Source organism: Macadamia integrifolia, chromosome 4, assembly GCF_013358625.1.
Source record: "Macadamia integrifolia cultivar HAES 741 chromosome 4, SCU_Mint_v3, whole genome shotgun sequence".
In the NCBI taxonomy this organism is placed as follows: Eukaryota; Viridiplantae; Streptophyta; class Magnoliopsida; order Proteales; family Proteaceae; genus Macadamia; species Macadamia integrifolia.
In genome coordinates, this window is record NC_056560.1 from 32,691,401 (window position 1) to 32,711,403 (window position 20,003).

At 37.6% G+C, this 20,003-nt stretch overlaps 1 protein-coding gene across 3 annotated transcripts; it reads right to left on the reverse strand.

The window, feature by feature from the left end:
- Nucleotides 1-7,737: 7,737 nt before the first annotated feature.
- On the reverse strand, nucleotides 7,738-12,843 carry LOC122075849 (protein NRT1/ PTR FAMILY 1.1-like). Of its 3 annotated transcripts, XM_042641020.1 has the most exons (6): nucleotides 12,560-12,843; nucleotides 12,244-12,461; nucleotides 11,627-12,159; nucleotides 8,990-9,660; nucleotides 8,822-8,862; nucleotides 7,738-7,976 (listed from the first exon to the last, which is right to left on the reverse strand). In XM_042641020.1, exons 1-6 carry the CDS (start codon nucleotides 12,651-12,653, stop codon nucleotides 7,845-7,847), a joined length of 1,689 nt encoding a protein of 562 aa, XP_042496954.1. In that variant the 5' UTR covers nucleotides 12,654-12,843; the 3' UTR covers nucleotides 7,738-7,844. The 3 variants fall into 3 exon arrangements, with proteins under 3 accessions (XP_042496954.1, XP_042496953.1, XP_042496955.1); XM_042641019.1 differs by having other exon boundaries at nucleotides 7,845-7,976; nucleotides 8,822-9,660; nucleotides 12,560-12,842; XM_042641021.1 differs by lacking the exon at nucleotides 8,822-8,862 and having other exon boundaries at nucleotides 7,845-7,976; nucleotides 12,560-12,841.
- Nucleotides 12,844-20,003: the final 7,160 nt, after the last annotated feature.

Genomic DNA, 20,003 nt, shown 5'->3' on the forward strand with positions numbered 1-20,003 from the left:
CCTCACCCCTTTCTCAGATCGCAACCTGACATGAATCCTAACCCATGGTTGGACAGTTCGAATGGATTCAACTTTTTTTTTTTTTTTTTTTTTTTCAATTTCAATTAATAATAGGCCCTAGACCTGATCTAGGTGGCACATCCTATTCAATAGAGACCCGATGGTTCCCCATAGAAGCGACTGTTCCTCACGCATATATCCCTATCATATTCTCTTTTTGAATTTAACTTTTGTTTACCCCATGGAACTTATGATGGTTTTTAAAGACCATTAATGGACAAATCAATTCAAGCTTATGAAATCCCTTATCTGCGGTAAGTAAATGGGGTTTCAAACATTTGGGACGAAAACCTAATTCTAATCTACTTGAAATGGGAATAAAATAGTTAAGGGGAATGGGAAAAATACATCTTCCCTAAAAAATGGAGTTACAGGTCAGAGCGATGGAGTCGTCTTAGGTCAGAGAGATAAGAGTTGTCCTAGGTCGAAGAGATAGAGTCGCCCTAGGTCATATAGTACGATGGAATTGCCCTAAGTCAGTGATCGATTGAGTTAGCCAATGTTAAAGATCAATTGAATTGGCCAAACTCAGAGCTCAATTGAGTAAAACCCTAGGTCAGAGATATTTGATGAGTTCAGAGAAACAATAGAGATTGAATCTTATCTTCGCTGCTGGGGTTGAAATCGTCTATAATTCCCATCTCGTACAATTCCGTGAAATACCACCTTCAGGGGGTGACACGTGTATTGATACCTATGCAATGGTCCAGATCTGGTACAACTAATAAAACCTTAAATCATTTAAATCAGATATGGACCATTGCATGAGTATCAATACACGTGTCACTCCCTGAAGGGGGTATTTCACGAAATTGTACGAGATGAGAATTGCAAACGAATTTTTTCCTCGCTGCTGAGGTCGTTGCTAGGGTGTTGTAGGTCTCAAATGGACAAAATGTACTTCTTCTTTACCTAAGAGTTATTTATCGTTACAATTGGGCGTTATGGGTTTCAAGTATACCAACCATTGTTTGGGTAAGCAGAATCAACAATTATATTTGAAGTGACAATAATTGTCAAGAATCAGTAAAGTTGAATCCAATTTGACCAGAATCGGCAATTCAATTCTGATTCTTAAAACCATGATACTAATGATTGATGCCTTTCGATCCATCTATCAAAATGTTAGATTCATAATATTCATATATGAATGAAAGGACAAGAAATCCATTTTTGTACAGAGTGAATATTAAGAGAAAGAGAGAGAATGTATAATCATGACTAGATGAAATTCCAGTCCCCATGACATGTTTTGTAAATAGTAACAAAAGGGTTTAAAAATACTATTAATAATTTTTAAAATATTTTGGAAAAATTATTTGGATGGCCAATCAATGATTCAGATTCTCTATATTAGACATTCCTATGAACTAAGGTGGTGACAGTAATTTTTTCCGATATTACTAAGTGGATGGACTTGGCCGTAATAAATTCACTACTACGGGATATATATGTATTAGAGATGATGTTAATTAAGCATACTTAAATGGATTACCTAATGCTATGTCAGCTCTTACTAATTAGAGCGTAGTAAGAATTTTAGTAGCAAGATTAATTATAGATAAAAGACAAATGAGGAGGGAAGATTGTCTCCTTCCATTCCTATAATTGTTGGATTTTCAGTAGGTTCATCAGTAGCTCCCATCTCATTATATGAAGTCGAAAATGCCCTTCCCTAATCCAATGGGAGGGTAAGATCCCATCATTGAAGAGATCATGGGTGAAGAAAAATTGGAGACTATGGATAAATTATAGAGAAAATTATGTGATTACCCATATTGGGTTTGCTTTTACATATATACCTATGTTGTATTTCATTTAACAAATTTACCCAAAATGAGTTTGCATATTACAAATATACTCAGAATAGTGCTCGACAGTCCTCAGGGTACGCCTTCTATCGTATGGCTATAATTTGGGCATGTATTCTCGTGTAACTGGTCATAATATTTCAAATTCCCTTCTGATTCTCTCCTCCAATCTGTTCTAAAATCCATCATCACACTCCGACCATAGATTCCCAAAAGAGAAAAAATGAGGTTGTTGAGTTGAATAACTCTACAGCCACAATTATAGTCAGAAACATCATCTTCGGGGATTTGGCTCATCTTCAATTTCTGCCTCTCCAATTTCCTATCAATTCCACTTAAGATTGAGACATCTATCCTCTACAAGATCCAACGGTTGTTTGTACATAACAATTTCAAACCTTAAAACTGTTGCACTTTTCCTAAAACCACAAGTGGTTTTTTTTTTGAAACTCATGCCCAATACCCCCTAAACCGTCTCCCCATCTTCACTCTCAGAACTAGGGTTTTAAAACTCAGTATCGGTATCAATATCAGTATCAATCACAATCAAAATCGATACGATACGGATTGGCATTGATAAGGATCGGTTATGGATAAAAAATCGTACAGTTTTCCCAGATCGATCATGGTATCGGCTAGGATCATTAAATTTTTTTTTTTTTTTTTTTTTTTTTTTTTTTTATATATTGCAAAAAAAACCTGAACCCCCCATAGAACTTACAACGCTTGCGCTTCTTCTCTCGTTCGTTCCTCCTTTTTTCTTCTTCTTTTTTTTTTCGTCCGTTCCTCCTAATTCTCGAGTTCTTGGGCTTTGGAACCCCTTGATTTGAAGGCGGCGAGCACGGCCTGGCCTACGTCCGCTATCTCTTCCCCAACTTCCTCTTCGCCCGCCGTACGATTCCGCCTTCGCTACTGCCTGGCCGAAGCAGCGATGGCACCCCTACACCACCGGAGCCGCTGGGTCAGGTCCATCACTGACAGGAAAGTGGCGCTCCTTCATCTCCCTCTCAAAATGTTCAAGTAAGGCCTGGGTCTCACCCTCGCTGCCTCCCTACAGATAGGGCAAGGGAGATCTCGCCCTGGTTGCCTCTGTAATCATCGGCCGCCGCTGCAATCGTCAACGACAAAGAAGAATTCTCAGTTGCAAATGAAAGGAAGAATAAAATTTTAGGGCTGAAGCAGGGGCATAGCCACATCTCCCTCTCTCTCTCTCTCTCTTCTGTTCGTCCTGAGTTTAAGATTTAAAAAATACTTTTTAATGGATCGGCTTGGATCGGCCGATCCGGATCGATATCCGATACTCAGGACGATACTGATACCCATTTCAGGATCGGTTAGGTATCGGGATCGGTCTCAGCCGATACCAATCCGATCTGGCCAATCCGATACCAATACTTAATTCCATGCTCAGAACTGAAAGAAGAAAGAAGAAAGAAGAAGAAAACGAAACCGAAGTTTTAAAACCTGCTAATTTAGAGATAGAGCTTTGTCTGTCTGCATAGATGACAGCCATGGTAGAGATGCTACCATCTCTGTTGACTCTGACTGAAAAAAAAAACCCATAAAAGAATTCCAAAATTCAAAGAGAAGATATGAAATTATAGTAGATTATTTGGAAATTTTGTCTTCTTAAATTGTGAAATTTTTTTATTAGTTTTTAGAGTTTTATTGTATACTTGAAAATTTCAGTAGACAGAAAGAATAAGGGAGGGGGTTTTCTTACATAGCAATATTTGTTCTGCTAACAGACAAATTGATTGTTGATTATTGATTATTACCATTAATCAATTAATTCATGTGGGTTTTTTACTTGAACCCCAAAAAGGAATTGATTTTGAATTTTGAGGTCATGGGGGTCTCTCTGTTGAATTCTTTCTTTGTTTCTTAAAAATGCAAACCTACTTCGTTTCCTTCTTGTGATAGTGGCTTCACCGTCTCTAGTAACTTTCGTCCCACAAAGAGAGAGAGGGCTGAAGCTCCAGTTTTCGCAAGGAGGGTTGAAACTCAAGAGTGAGGAATGGAGTTGTGGAGCTCTGTTTTCACAAGGAGGGTTTCACCGCCTTGTTCTTTCTTCTTTCAGTTCTGAGAGTGAGGAATGGGGAGACGGTTTAGGGTATTGGTTGCGTGAGTTTAAAAAACGAGTTGTGGTTTCAAAAACCAAACCACTAGTGATTTTTGAAAAAAACAGGTGAGACAGTTTTGAGGTTTGAACTTACCGTTGGATGAATATGTGTCGCAATCCTAAGTGGAATTGGTAGGAAATTGGACAGTCAGGAATAAGAGACGAGCCAAATCCCATCTTCGGAGCCTTCTTTAGAGTTTTTTCTTTTTTGATATTTCTTTATATTTAACACCATGTTTTGTTGTTGTATATTTTTAATTAATACGTAAAGGAGAGATTTGATCACAAGAACTTTTCAACGAAAAATGAAGGGAAAATTTTAAAAGAAAAAGGTAGAAGAATCAGAGGTGGCACTTCCGCCTACCGATTTGCAATACTGCGGAAACAATTGCTACTTAAAAAACTTATGAACATCATATCAAGCAAAACGTTAATTCAAATCAACAATTTCTTTGTTTTAAAAGGATTAAAAAAAAAAAGGGGGAGGGGGGGGGGGGGGAAACTCATGAACCCTAATATCCAATACCTAAAAACAAAATTCAATTTCTCAGTTTTAATCTATGGTAATTAGATGTGGATCTTATTGTTTTATGGTTGTCTTTGTTGGTAACTCGGCCATGTAATGATGATGATGTGGCCAGTTTGGGTGACATGGATGAAAATGATGACATGATGGTGTCTAGTGTCACCGATGAGATAACAGAACTACTTGGTATGCATGGAATGGTTTGATACATCCTTGGTATATGGTGCAGGTTTCTAGGTCAAAACTAGCAAAATTGGCCTATTTACGATCGGGGGCATTTTTTAAAATGAAAATGACATTACTGGAAGATCGTTTCTTCATAAAAAATATAGATTGTAATTTATCTAGTCCAGTGCATCTGATTTTGTCGCATTCCGATACCGTATGAATAAGTTACGGCATTTGTGGCAGTCGCGGGCAGTTTCAACATTGAAAATGAATTTTTTAAAGGAAGTGTTCTCCATGTAATAATACGAAAAAAATATAATCTTTCCAACGGTTCTGATTTCATCACGTTCCGATTCCGTATGAGAAAGATACGTCATTGGAAAGGTCTAGGGGCATTTTGGTCTTTTTGCATGGATGATTCAGATGATTGAGTCCTGTGAAAAGTCGTAGAGCATCCAGTTATGGTTCCAACACACTTTGTTTTATCTTGATCGGATATCGTATAAAAAAGTTATAAGTGTTTCCGTAAAGTCGGTTCGAAAATCCAAACCGAAAATCCATCAGTTGCTACCGGTGTTGGGTGGATTTTTTGGAATTTATTTTTGAAATTTTAAGGGCTTTTGTGTAATTTAAAGATTTTGAAGGTCTAAGTTGCAAGGGATCTTTAAGCATTGAAATCTATAGAGGCAGGGGCTTGATTGTAATAAAGAGGAGTAAAAGGAAGTGAAATGGATGGTCAAGATTCGACCACGTAGGCTTAATGCCCATCCAAAGGCTGCTAAGATTTTGCACTGAAATGGACGAGATAGATGCTTGCGCGTAGGATTTGAGTGGTTAAGTGCATAATTCTTGATGCACTGGCGCTACACCTTATCAAGGCATGTTGTGGTGTTTCGCGCGTGTATAGAAGGTATAAAAAAGATTTCGATCTTAATGCTCTCATGAAATCTGATTAAAGCCATCATGGAGGATTCGGATCCAACGGTCGATAAGCCTTTCTCTTTTGTGAGTGAGAGACAAGCTTCCTTAAAATCTGGAAAAGCAACCAATCATAGATCGACAACAAAAAGTGTCTGCTGACCGTTGACATCATCATGATGTCATTAGTTAACTATTTTATTCGAATCTTGTGATTGAGATTTACTATCCGTTATTTTAATCGGACGGTCTATATTAAAAGATTCTCCTTGATGAGATCTACTGCCAGATTTGCGCCCCTGTTGCGTGCGCTGCCGGTGTAGCCTACGCCACTCCTACGAAGATTTCATTTCAGGCTATCTCATTGCTCCAATTTCAAATGGTCATATCTCCCTCATTTTAACTCAGATTTGGGTGAACCAAGTTGCAGTTTCTTCGTTTTTTCAAGCCCTACACCAAGGAAGCAAGAAATATGAGGTTTGAGTGAAGAAATACTATGGATTTGGCAAGAGAAGCTTCCCCCTCTTTGTTGGTCCTTGAATGAACATGAATACTTGATGATAAATGTTCTTAGGCCATTAAATAAGGTAAAAGAGGTGGTTGAGGTATGTTAATGATCCATTAACTCAAAGCCAAGGAGGAAGAGAAGAAAGCAAGGATATGTTTGCTTTGAAGAGTAAGAAGCCAAGGAGAGAGAAGGTGTAAGCACAAAACTTGTCAATACAAGTTTTCAGTCATCCCAAGAATTCGATTGTGAGATTCTCTAACCTTTGATTTACATTATATGCATATATAGGGTTAGTTGTGGATGAATGTATACATGCTAGGTTAGTTGTGAATGAACTGTAAACATGCTAGCTAGTTGTGGATGTATATGCTAGGCAGAGCTTGATTGTAGGGCATTGATATAAGCCCAAATTTACTATATTATTTATTGAGTGCTTAATGGGTGCTAAGCACCGGGAGTGGGTGCTACATATTGTACCTGTACTACAAGTGCCATCTCAGCTTTGGCTTGAGAAAATTGGGTGTGGGTGCTCCCGACTGTGGGTGCAGTCAAAAGTAATGTATTAAGTAGGTACGAAGCCTTTACAGGCACTACTCCGGTGATGTAGGCAAATTACCGAACCTCGTAAAAACCCTGTGTTGTGGGTGCTTGTTGTTTGTATTTTATATTGAAGTGCGTGGAATGTGGAATGGGTGTGCACACTTGGAAGTGCCTATGAGAGGCTGAGTGTACATATGACTGTGTGCAAATAGGGACAGGTATATCAAGTTTTTCTTGGCTAGACATCAGACAGGTTTTTGGGGATCAGAATTGGACTCACTGATTCACCCCCCTCTCAATGACTGCCGGGTTACAACAGATCTGCGCCTTGGAACTCCTCTATTGGGTTTGTTTTTACAAAAGTACTCATGTTGTGTGACATGAGTATTTCTGTAACAAAAAATCCAATAGTGGGTAATCATATAATTTTCCCTAAATTCTATGTCATTAGCTTATACAAGCTAATGCCTCATAGGCCAAGGAAATATATCTTTTGGCTCATTCTTCTTATCTCAGTTCATTGGTGTCTAACCCAATTCAATTCTTGCTTCTAATAAATGGGCAATAGAGGCTGGCCCTGGGCTGAGTTAAGAAACCTTAGGGTTGAGTTGGGGTTTTAATAAACCCAGTCCAACCTAGCTCATTGAAACCCCTAATTCTGTCCATCTCTCTCCTTATTGGTAATGGAATTCTTTTTTAGTTATTATAATAAATGGGCAATAGAGTGCTACCTTGCTAATGCAAGTACATGCTAGCAAGGCGGCCAATGGAAGGGCAAATGGGAGCATATTCAGTTTGAGACAACGTGATCTTTTCACACCTGTTGTGTCTAAGGCGTAGACACACAACAGTTGCTAACATTCTTTCTTACTACATATTAATAGGGGAAGTATTTTTTGTGGGGGAGTGCAGTTCCTATGCGTGTGTGAGAGCCTTGAGATGTCAAATAATTTGTAACTTTAATTTTTTGATCTTACAGGGAAAAAAAATAAAAAAAGGTTATTGCATTCAATAATGTTAGAATAAACATTAAAAAAAAAAAAAGTAGATTAAACAAGATGACATAGAGATTTAACATGATTCACACAACGATGTGATGTGCTATGTCCATAGGCGAAGGTGAAGATGATTCACTATATGATGGAAGAAATATTACAATGGAGATCTCTCAAGAACACCAAAAACCCTAACTCAAAAAATCTCCAAATCTTGCTTTCTTGCACAGTATGATAATAGACCAAATATATACTCCTTCAAGTTGGGTCGATCCATCAGGTCATATACGGTCAAGTCATACAAGCCCTTTGCTACCATCACAAACCTCTGGAAAAAAACAAATACAAAAAATAAAAATAAAATTTCATTCGAATTGCCACCAAAATATTTAGGAGCGGGTCATTCTTCAAAATGGATCAAGAATTCGAGATCCACATAACAATTAATTCATCCCGAGTTTAGGTACAATACAATCACACCTAGCCCGAAGTCTGGTTGGGCAATCCCCACTTGAGGTTAGGCTAGGGCTCCTAGGCCAAGTTTAATATGGTTATAGTAAACATTTTCCCTAATGTATAAGCTTAAATATCTATATCCTTCATAGGCAGCATACATTATGACTCTCCCAAGACCCCACAGGGAGCAGAGCCTCGTAAGCCCTTTTACTATAGTAAAGATTCACATTCCCAAGCCATGAAAATTTTTCAATTGTTTCAAGCGTAGATTGAAGGCTAATTACCACCCCTCATCCCAAAGATAAAAATTCGGAATCAGGATCCGGATCAGTGATTCCTTGATCACCTTAAAGCCAAACAAGAATTCATTCACATAACTGTTGTGCCCACTATATATTTAGTTGATACTGTACCATTTTTGGATCCACATTCACTAGAATTAACTTACAGAGAAATTTTTCTTCCCAAAAGCTAAAAAAAAAAAAAAAAAAAAAAAAAAAAAAAAAAAAAAAAAAAAACAAAAAACAAAAAACAAAAAACAAAAATAAAAAATAAAAAAAACAAAAAAACAAAAAAGATGCAATCTAACACACATAATCACATATACACCAAAATTGGTTTTACACCAAACAACCCCCAAAAGAAAACAAAGGAAAAATAAAATACAGTTATGACAAGGAACCCTCCACACTCAGGTTACTGTTTCTACTACTGTACCTGTTTCTGCTCCACCCTCATGTTTGGTTTCCTCTTTCTTGCTAAGCCCATAAACCCAGCAACATAAGAGAAAATAAAAGAAATCAATAGAACACAAGATTGCAAGAAGCCAGTAATAATAATCATAGTGACCCTTATTAGGGTTACTTGAAACCCAACTCTCCTTACCTCCTCTTTTAGTAACCCCATCCACAATCTTCACTATAAGACTACCTATCAAGTTACCAGCAGCCATACCCAATGTGAAAATACCCATCGCCACACTGGCCATGTTCTTAGAGAAATGAGAGTAAAAGAACTCTATTTGTGCCACAGCATAGATTGCTTCAGCTAAACCAAGCAAGCATTGTTGTGGAACCAACCACATAGCTGACATATTCACCACTCTTAATGGATTATCTGCTAACCCTTCTCCGATCGCTGATCGCCTTCGGACCATCTCAACTCCTGCTGAGACTGCCATGGCTGCCACAGAGACTAGTATTCCAATACCCATACGTTGATTTTGGCCAAGCCCACGAGGTTTTCTCATGTACTTCGCCATTAAGGGAACGATTACGCGGTCATACATGGCTACCCATATGGTTAAAGTGAGGACTAAGAACACTGTAAATGAACCTGCAGGAATTTGGAAGTGAGAGGTTAAGTGTCTATCCATCGTGCTTGCTTGGATTGCTGTGAATGAAGATTGGTTGATGATCACTTGGAGGATGATACCACTAGACCATATAGGGATGACTCTTACTAGTGACTTCAGGGATTCTACTTGATCCACTGTGCAGAGCTTCTTCTTTGGATTTGATGATGGGTTCTCATTGATGCAAGCTTTGTTTAAGAAGCTGTAAGAGAGAACAATCAATGGAGTTCAAATTAAATCAATTGAAATGTCAGTAGAAAGAATGGCAGATTGTAACAAAAAAAAACAAACCCAAAGAAGTCTTGGAGAACAACTTGGAGGAGCTTTCTAGTTTAATTCAGTCCAAGCTTTTCTTTTCTTTCTATTTTAGACAGGGGTTGTGAGATTAAATAAAGAATTCTCAAAGAGACTGTAATTGCTAAATGTTAATAATGCACGAAAAAACACTGATTCGTACAAGAGAGAGGGAGAGAAAATATGAGAAAAAGAGAAAATAGAGGAGATAAAGTAGGGGAAAAAATAGTTTAGGCTAATTAGGAGGCAACCATCCTCTTGGCTTTACAAAGGAAGCGTGACCTCTTTTTTCTTAGTAGATAAATTGTGAGAACTGATTTACGTTCATCAAATAAATGCACGTACAATTATGGTTATCACAATTAATAAACTAAATATAACCGATCATTAATTTGTAGAAACGCAACCCTAAAGCGATGTCGAAGGTAATGAAAAAATAAGAACAAATAATGCATACAAGTTTACGAGTTTTAGCAAGATTGCTTACGTCCTCGGTGAGATGAGATTCTACTTCACTATCAATGGAGAATTTACATCGCTCATCCTCACACCTCTCATCAGTATTGCTTGCATTACAGAGGAAGAAAACATCGCTACAAATATATAGTGAAAAAAATCATAATCCGAAAAGTACAAAACTACCCTCAAATAAAAAATTAGAACATGGGGTTACATCCCCTACAGCCCAATACTCCCTGGATTAAACTGCGATGGAATACAATACATCGTACACCAACAAAATTTACACTAATCACAACTGACATAATAAAACATAAAGTAAGGTGGATATGGCTAGTTTGTCTAGGCATGTATCAAAAAATGGGATAGAAAACTTGTACTCGTTAACTACCAAATAGAAATATTTAGGTGTAGTGGGAAATTAACCTGATAACCTCATTAAATGTGTTTTTCTTATCTAATGATGTCAATTAGGAACAAATTTTGTTCCTAGTCGGGTTGCAAGAACTTTCCTACTACCACAAAAATTGAATAATTCACTTCTCCTTTGGGTTCACAAATATCCTCCTAGGTTCTAGTATTTTTTCAAATACCTTTGAAGATACCATTTCTTTGATTGCAAGCCGCCATAGTAGCAAGAAAGTTCTTGCTATCAAGTAGCTACAAAATTTCATCTCCCACTTATTCCCACCCCAACTCACTTTCAAATTCTTACAAAACTATTCATGGGGGGAATTCCTCATGTTGTGTCCATCTCTTCTCCTCCCATTTACTATCTTTCCCAATGAATCTAATTCCACTTTCATTTTCTCTATTTTTCACCCAATGTACCCCACTAAAATGTACTTAGTTCATCATTCCCTTCATTTCCTCACCAATTCACCTTTCTTTTCTTTCCTTATCAACCCAACTCACAATATATGGGATTCACCCTCAAAAGTTTTCACTCTTTTTTACTTTCTAAACAAACGAGTGGTAGGCGGACTTAAATTCTCTCTAACCGGCAATGATGGCAGTGAAGATCCAAAGATTGGGAAGACCCTGACATGCACCCCAGCTGTGGGCTTCACTGCCACTCGCTGGCTCCCCACTGAGAATTTTTGTGCCTCATAGACCGATTCGCTTAACTCGCCAGCACACTTGAGTAGGCAACTCATTATAGGCTGATTTGAGCTAACAGAGTAAAAGAAAAAAAAAAAACGATTCTCCATAGGTCTATAGTCCACGACTTTGAGACTGGTTATTGACTGATGTGACACTGATGGAACAAAAGAATGAAATTATATGGAAACATAAAATGAACAGCTAATTTGATTCATGACTATTGACTACTCAGTCTGTCAGATCAAAGTGTTTTGAGGGCTTTGTGCCGCAGGCCAAAACCAGAGAAAACAGTAAGGGGAGATGGCCCACACCTTAGGTTCTTGGTCGGTTCGATGAGCTCTGAATGTGGGGCTTGATGGTAGCATCCATGGGAGCTATTGACAGGGAAAGGAAGATTTCTGTTTCTAAGAGCCAACACAAGAACTTGAAAGAATCCGGTGAACAAGCTTTTACTGGCCTTCACTTTGATATACAAAGGAGAACCCACTAAGAACAGTAGAGCAGCTATGAGCATGAGAAATGCAGGTACTGCAAAACCCACTTTCCAGCCGAAATGATCTTGAATGTACACAATCACAGTAAGTGCAAGAATGGTGGAAATCCCAGTAGAAGCATAGAACCAGTTGAAGAAGCTCTGTAAGATCCCCTCATTGTTTGGTCCATCTATCTTGATCAATTGATCTGCTCCAAAGGCAATGGAGCATGGCCTAATGCAACCAGCTCCAATGGACATGAGCAGAAATGAGGAGAACAAGAGAGTCAATTGGGACGACGATGGTTGGCTCAAGGGAGAAGAAGGCTTCGTCTCTGGAACCATTGCTGTTAACCATAGCAGAATCATCCCCTGCCAAAACCCACCAAACAATGTTCAAAATTGGATCTTTTGAAAGGATTTGAGTGAAATTAAAGTAAATTAATTAAAGCTTACAAGGAGGCTAGAGATGGAGCCCAAGACGATGACACGAAATCGACCCAAGTAAGAATCAGAGAGGAAAGCTCCAACTATGGCGAAGGCATTTGAAGTAGCAGACCAGAGCAAGAGAATGGTGGTTCCAGTGGCGGCGTTCAAGTTATATTCTTTCATTAAGTAGAATATCATATTGGGCATCAGCCCATAGCTTGCAACCTTCTCAAACGATTCGTTCACTGCAGAATTGGATTAAGAAAAGGTAATATGAAAGAATTAATCATCAGACTTGGGAAAAAGAAAGGGATAAAGGGAAGAGAGATGATGATGATCTCACCTATGATGAAGGGCATGGTTCTGAAGCCACCATTATGGGTTGTAGGAGACAACAGTTGGGTTATCTTGGGAGAGCTTCCAGTTAATTCCTCCATTATCACACCTCTGTTTCTTTCCGTCCTCTGCAACTACTGTGGTTTCAAATTCATAGAGAGTTTTTAGTCTATCAAAGTATAGAGAGAGAAGAGAGAAGAGTTGTGTTTCTGAGGTATTGGAGACTGAGCTGTGTGTTTAGAATATAAAGAGAGCCGCCCTGGCGTTCTTGACATGTGATGCGACTCATTTATCCTGTTGCCCACGCAATGGGCTTGTAGGGGCTCGCAGCCCCAAGGGTTCATGACATTGGAGGGGGTTGAAATCGTCTATAATTCTGATCTCGTACAATTTCATATAATATTATCTTCAGGCAGTGATACGTATATTGATACCAATACAATGGTCCAGATTTAGTTCAACTAATAAAACATTAAATCAGTGAAGAGACATTTAAATCAGATCTGAACCATTGTATTGGTATCAATATACGTGTCACCGTCTAAAAGTGGTATTGCACGGAATTATACGAATTCGGAATTGTAGACGATTTTTTTCCCATTGGAGGATAATGATAAAGAAGGAAATTTTTTTCTTTCGGCCGGGTTGGGGAGTGTGGCCCCTACGCCCAGTCATATTGGATGGCCAAAAAGACTAGGCAACCCCTCATGGAAGGAAAAATTGACGTCTCTAGGAATGTTTCTCCTTGTGTGCTCCCATTCGTTGGAATAGGTATAGGCATACCATGGTCAACTAGTAAGCAACACCAATGGGAACAAAAGACAAAGCATCATATGGGAGACGTAGATGGGTCTTTCTTTATTTTTTTGTTGTATGCTACTCGTTATTGGTTTGATGTGTAGGATAAAGATATAAGCAGACAAAGTGTCATTCTCTCTCCCTTAAGTAATTTACAAGAAATAAGTGAGGTTGCAAATATTTTCGAAAATGTGAGGGGGGATCTATGAAGTTTGTAAGCCAGTTAAGACCCATGGGGATCCAGATTTAGTTTATCGTTTTTAATATTTTTATTAGGAAAAAATTAGATATCCATACCTAGTGAAGCATTAATACTGCACTATTTTCGACCGCAATACATGGCTAAATCCTTGTGAGTGAGAATCAGGCAAGCATTTAATTGTTACAATTCATCTAAAAATGGGTAGAGGAAATGGCTAAAATTACAAAAAAAAAATTGGACCATTTTCCTCATTTATTTTCGGCTAAATTTTGATCAATAAGATTGAACTGAGATTCGCTATGGCATGGATTTGCTAGGGGTGTTAAATCCTAAGCCAAATCAGTCAAACCGAACGAACTGATCAAACAAACATAAACCAAACCAAGCGATTCCTTGTCTGAGTTCTGCTTTAGTTCAAGGTATTATGAAACTAGTTGAAAATTAGACTAACAATGAAAACGGGACTGATCTTCAGGGTTGAGTCTCTCATTAAACTTAAGAACACCAATCCTAATGCCTCCTTCGTCACATGCATCTAATTAAAACTCAAAAAGTGTGCTCATCCCATTGCAAGATCTCTGAATTCCGCTTAAGTTCCTCCTTTTGATTCATCATCATTGTTTAGCTCCGATCTAAGGGGTTCTTGATGTGATCCATGGTGGACCTCTTGAATGAACCTAAAGTCGGTGGCCTTAAGGAGATCAATAATACACAATGAGAGCTGAGTTGGACTATTTCCAGCATGGTTGATGCACCTCTTAGGTTGAAGAAACTTTAATTATGACAATCACATCTTTAGAGTTGCCCCATTCTTTGCACCAGAGCAATCAAAGCCTACTATAGATCTCCACTTTAGATAAAGTTTTCCAGTCTTAATCAAGATAGGTCAAGAGTACATCAAAATGGTCAGTAACGAAACAAAATTGAACTGAATCCGACCAAGCCTGATACAAAACAATAAAATCCCAGTAAAGAAAAACCCTAATAAACTGAAATCAAATCAGATCAAAACTGAAACTTCCTTTATCGTGTTAACTCCAATTTGTCTACTCCAACCTGAAGAGTGATTCATCCGGACTGAAAACCGAATCAAATCGATCTTTTAACACTATCCAAACATGGACTAACCCATGTACCTCAAAGTAACAAATAATGAAGATTTACAATTCACTGTACATAATGATAAAAGAAAATGACTGAGTTTCCTTAAAGCATGGTGAAAGGGAATTCAATTAACCATGACCCATCTAGGCCACTCGAGGAGTAGGGGGGGCATGCGGGTCTCATCCCTTCCATCCACGCGGTGAACATCACCACGTGGTGAAAGAGAACTTCCAAAAGAAAATTCATACTTCTCCAAATCACCATTAAAGATTTTTCATTTAAGTATTAAAAAGGAAGAAAATAAAAACCCGTAGATGCATGTGAATGTGGACCAACCTCGGATGCAACAACTTAGAAAATGATAAATGAGGGAAAGGACCAAGCAGTGGAATTGCAACCTGCCCTTTAAACTGGTTTTTGTATAACTAACTTGTTTATAAATCTAGAGGTAAACTAAACTACAAAACATAGTGGAAGTGGAAAGATCCATTGAAAAGATGACTTGAGACCCACTAGAAGATTAGATTGTAAGGAGGAAGAAGAAAACAAACAGACCCATTTGGTTCACATGGGGATGGGTTGAAGGAAAAAAGGAACCCTCACTTAATAGTTATCATAATTGGGCCCACAGCCTACCAGAAGGACCAAACAAAGTCTCTGGCTTCAAAGAACACAAACAAGAATAGAAAAGCCAGAGTGTAAACATAAAGGTGATAGGTATACGAAGGGTTGATAATTTTGCAGCTTTTTGAAAACTCTTTTGGTCTACCCTTAAGTAAATAATGTAAATTTGACATCATTTCATACAAGCTTAGATTGAAAAATGAAAAGTGGTAGGACATGATCCATAATTGAGGTAGCTTTTTTTATTTTTCATTTAAATAAATATAGAAATAGCTAGGTTGATAAATAAAAAAATAAATAAAAGCAAGCAAGTTTGTATTCCATCTTTGGTGTTTTCTCCATTACTCCCCTGGTGTCTAGCTCTGGTTGGGTTTTCTTATTTTCATTCTGTTAATAATATAGTTATATTCTTATTCATGTCGGTTTGTTCAAATATTTGTGCCTACATATACTTAAAGAGTTCTCTCCATGTAATGCCTTAAGATTTTGGGTTTAACTCTTCGAAACATTTTGTCATTGTTAAGTCAAATTTTGACCAGATTTCTAGTTCTTAATTATGGCATTGAAGATGAGCCATTTTAGGGTTTTAACCCTTAAAGAGGCAGTTAGAATATCTTGCGACAAGGTGGGGATAGTGAAAGGAATAAAGAACAGAGTGGATTTGCTAAAGTTTAAAGCCAAAGAGAATCTACTAATTAAAAGGAGGATGTAGTCACAGACCCCAGAGACTCAGAGCCACTGTGGGATGGTCCAACCCAGAGTCCCATAGACACTTCCACATTCAAAGACTCTCCCCTTTAGGCCCTTACCCTTTATAGCTAAATAATTAGCCGACCTTCACCTTTCTCTCTGGTTTCTATCAGAGAGAAAGAGAGTTTGGGACTTTTGGCTCATGATGAACCAATAACCAAATCCACTGTGCCCCACTATTTTGACAAGCCCTTCTTCTCTAGTCTTCACAGTCTACTTTAAGCTCATTTATATGTCTATAGATAGCCTTTTTCTTTTGCGTCCACCATCCCCTATCATGCAAGATCCAAACTAGCTCAATGATGTTGTCATTGGTTGGCATTGAAAGCTGTATGTGGCTTGAAGTCACAGATATAGTTCTTTCATTTTAAGTATCTTGTATGTATTGAGGAAAAAGAAAAATATATATAACGCAATCCCTACAACTTTCTTTGGGCAAACCAAAAGAAAGGTTGAGAGGTCCCTAATTCAAATAGGACAAACCCTGTAACACAATTCATGTAAAAGGAAAAGCTTCAACAATTAGAAAAAAATACTATGAAAGAGTTAAGAAGCCCAATCACGGGAGCGAAGAAAATACGGGGTACTTTTCATGCGATGATTCTTCCATACAAAGTTTCTCACTACTGGATGGGTCAGGTTTCTAAAGATTGCAGTGCCACCGTCCTCATTCGACTCTGAAGCTTCCTCTAAAAAATCCAAATGTATACCCTCTATATTATCAACTTGATGAGTCACCTTCACACTATGGTTTAATTCAACTTGGTCTATCACCTCCTCACTATGATTCAACTCTATCTCTTCCTCTGAAGATATAACGGAATCTATAAGATTCTTAGCTCCCTTGAAATGTCCAATGACTATTTATTTGAATCACTTAAGGTTTATAGAAACAATTTAGGCTTAATATTCAATCTGAAGTGTATCTTGAGGATAAAAAAGAGGGGGAGGGTGGGTGGTTCTCAAATTCCTTCACTTTGAAATTATTTTACTAATCCTTACTGGGAGTAGAAGATGAACATGGTGGAAGGGAGGGTATCAGCAGTGTTGGAGGAATGAGACTAAATCACTTAACTGTACATGTTTGTTTTCACATACGGTTAGGTGATGACATCTGTTTCACTTGTTATCATTAAGAGTGCATGGAGGGTTCTTTAAATCATTCGGTCAAAAGTTGACAAGGGTTGAGATCGGATCATGTCCTTGTACGAGAATGTACGAAAATCATTCTCGTATGGTGTTTGATCCACACTTGGAAATAAAAATCAATTGAAAGAAGAGAGAGATTAAGTGAAATCCAAGTGTGGATCAAACATCGTCTCGTGCAAGGACCTTATCCGAACTTCAAGGTTTCATTAAAAAAAAAAACAATAGAGAGAAATTCAATAACATGCAATGAGAAAAAAATTAAAAGATTTTGATGCCCCTTTTGCCTTTTTGGCCATAAAAAAAGAAGGCAATCAGATTCACCAGCAAATTGAGATATCCGAGACTTTGGTAAAGGGTTGTTAGCCTTTGTATCATAATTTAGGAGTAAAAATATAACTATTTATTATTCTTCAAATAAGGTCTTAAACATCCTACCGAATTTTCCTATATTATCTAATTTGGTATCAACTCATGTAAAAAAATTTCATCCTTTTAGGACCAAATTTTTCTAACCTCATGGTGCATGGATGCTTTAAATGCACAAATGAGATATCGCGAGGGTTTCTGGGTAAGGTACAAAACCCTATAGGGGATTGTGAACCCTAGGATGGAGTGGTGAGCTTCACGACCTAGTCCATCCTTTATATATAATCAATTGAATGTACTTGTCTCATCATACTTTGTTTTTCTTTTTATACATAATATATTTTATGAAGGATGGAGTTTTTCTACAGCCACCGTGAATTCCCATTCACCACGGGGCTTTAGATGGGCAAGGGAGGGTATCACAAGGGTATTTTGTAAAAAAACACTAAAGCCTTATAGGGCTTTTTGAACCCTAGGATAGAGTGGTAAGCTTCAAGACTTAGTCCATCCTTTATATATATTCAATTGAATATACTTGTCTCATAGTATTTTGTTTTTCTTTCTATACATAATATATTTTACATAGGACGGAGTTTTTCTATAGCCACTGTGAATTCCCATTCACCATAGGGCTTTAGATGGGCACGGGAGGGTATCATAAGGGTATTTTGGAAAAAATACTGAAACCTTATATGGGTTTGTGAATCCTAGGATTGTGTTGTGAACCTTCCCGTTTTTTAAGGAAAACCATTTCCTTTTAGATATTACTTATTTATAATATTTTATACTTCAGAACTACATTTTGCATATATCATAAGTGTTTTCATACATTTATTGACCATTTTCATATGTATCTTTAGGGTATCTAGCCCATTGTTAGCAAAAAGGGGAACGACAAAGAAAAAGAAACGAACGGTACAGGTTTTAAACAGTAAAATTTTTCGAACGATACGGTCAAAAAAACTGAGAACCGCAAAAAATGAAAAACGGACAATGCGGGTTTTAAACATGTAGATTTCAAACAAATGGGACCAAAAAAAGGGTAATATACTCGTATAAATTAAGGAATTATTACATGAATACCTGCATCTAATGTTCAAAACAACTATAGTATCCAACACTAATGCATTTATATCTCATGTTTCATTATAAGTTTTATGACATATAATTGAATATCATCCAACACCAATTCTAAAGTCATACACCACACATGTCCAAGTTTTGTTGAGCAATATGGCTTGGCAATGATGTTGTTCATTGTTGTCAACATAGTCAATACACTCTTGGAGTAATGTATGTTCAGTTTGAGTTGAGCGTAATCACTTTAGAATCATTTTTCAGTAAATACATCGGTTTGTATCTCAATTTCAAAGTCCATACATTGATATTGAGTTGAAGGTGATATCATGAGAAATATAGGCCATTGAGTTAGCTTCAAGTCAGCGAAAGAATCAGGTCGATTAGAGTTTAAGAGAGAGAGATATATGATCAATTAAATAAACATTATGTTCAACAAATTAAGTCTTAAAAAATGCCAAAAAGCGAGAATGTGTTTACATGTGTTTTAAATGTGTTTAGAACGGGAATGCTTGCCGTTTGGAGTTTTTTAAGTATCTTTGGGAGGCATATCGAAAAACGTGTTTTAAACAGTAAAAAACGAGAACGTGTTTAAGACGGAATTTTAAACGCGTTTTTGCTAACAATGATCTTGCCTCACTCTATGATACAATATGATACATATCTTAAAATCACCCTTTTGATTTGATACCCGAGACCGATACTTTAAACCTTGCTTCCAAACCTAACCTTTTGTTTTAGTGGGACTATCTTCCTTTCAAGTTTCAAACACCATACATAAATGGGCTCAGGTTTGTGGAAGCTTTGGATGGTCGGATTATGGATACCTCAATCCAAGCCTATGGCAGAATCCAAAAATCCAATCCAAGTTCAGGTTTCTCTCAGGCTGGGCTAGACTGGGCTTGGGCTCTGGGATCAGGTCAACCAGCCCAGTTCCCACCATTAGCGAGTGCAACCTCTTTTAACTTCTGGCATATTTGCTCAACTCTAAAGAACATCAGTATGGAGTTGAAAGAGAGACAATGTAACAGCAATTTGGTTGACATTCATAATATTCCCTTTATAGAAGATCTTAGGCACATGAATTTGAACCTGAGTGCAGATCTTAATTGTTTCCTCATGCTCCAATACTGAAAGAATGGAATCAGAAAGTAGACCAGTACCAAACAAGAAAAAGGAGCATTCAAAAAGATTCAAGTACAATAGACTTCTCCAATCTTCTAATGATCCAATCATGTTGACAAGGAGAAGATCCCAATCTATCAAAGGGTTCTTACCATCCAACCAGGTTGGTATTGGCATAGCATAAAACCTGTGTGTGCCATGGAAAGATTTGGTTCTCAAAATAATCACATATTGGATACATCCACAAATGAGCCAG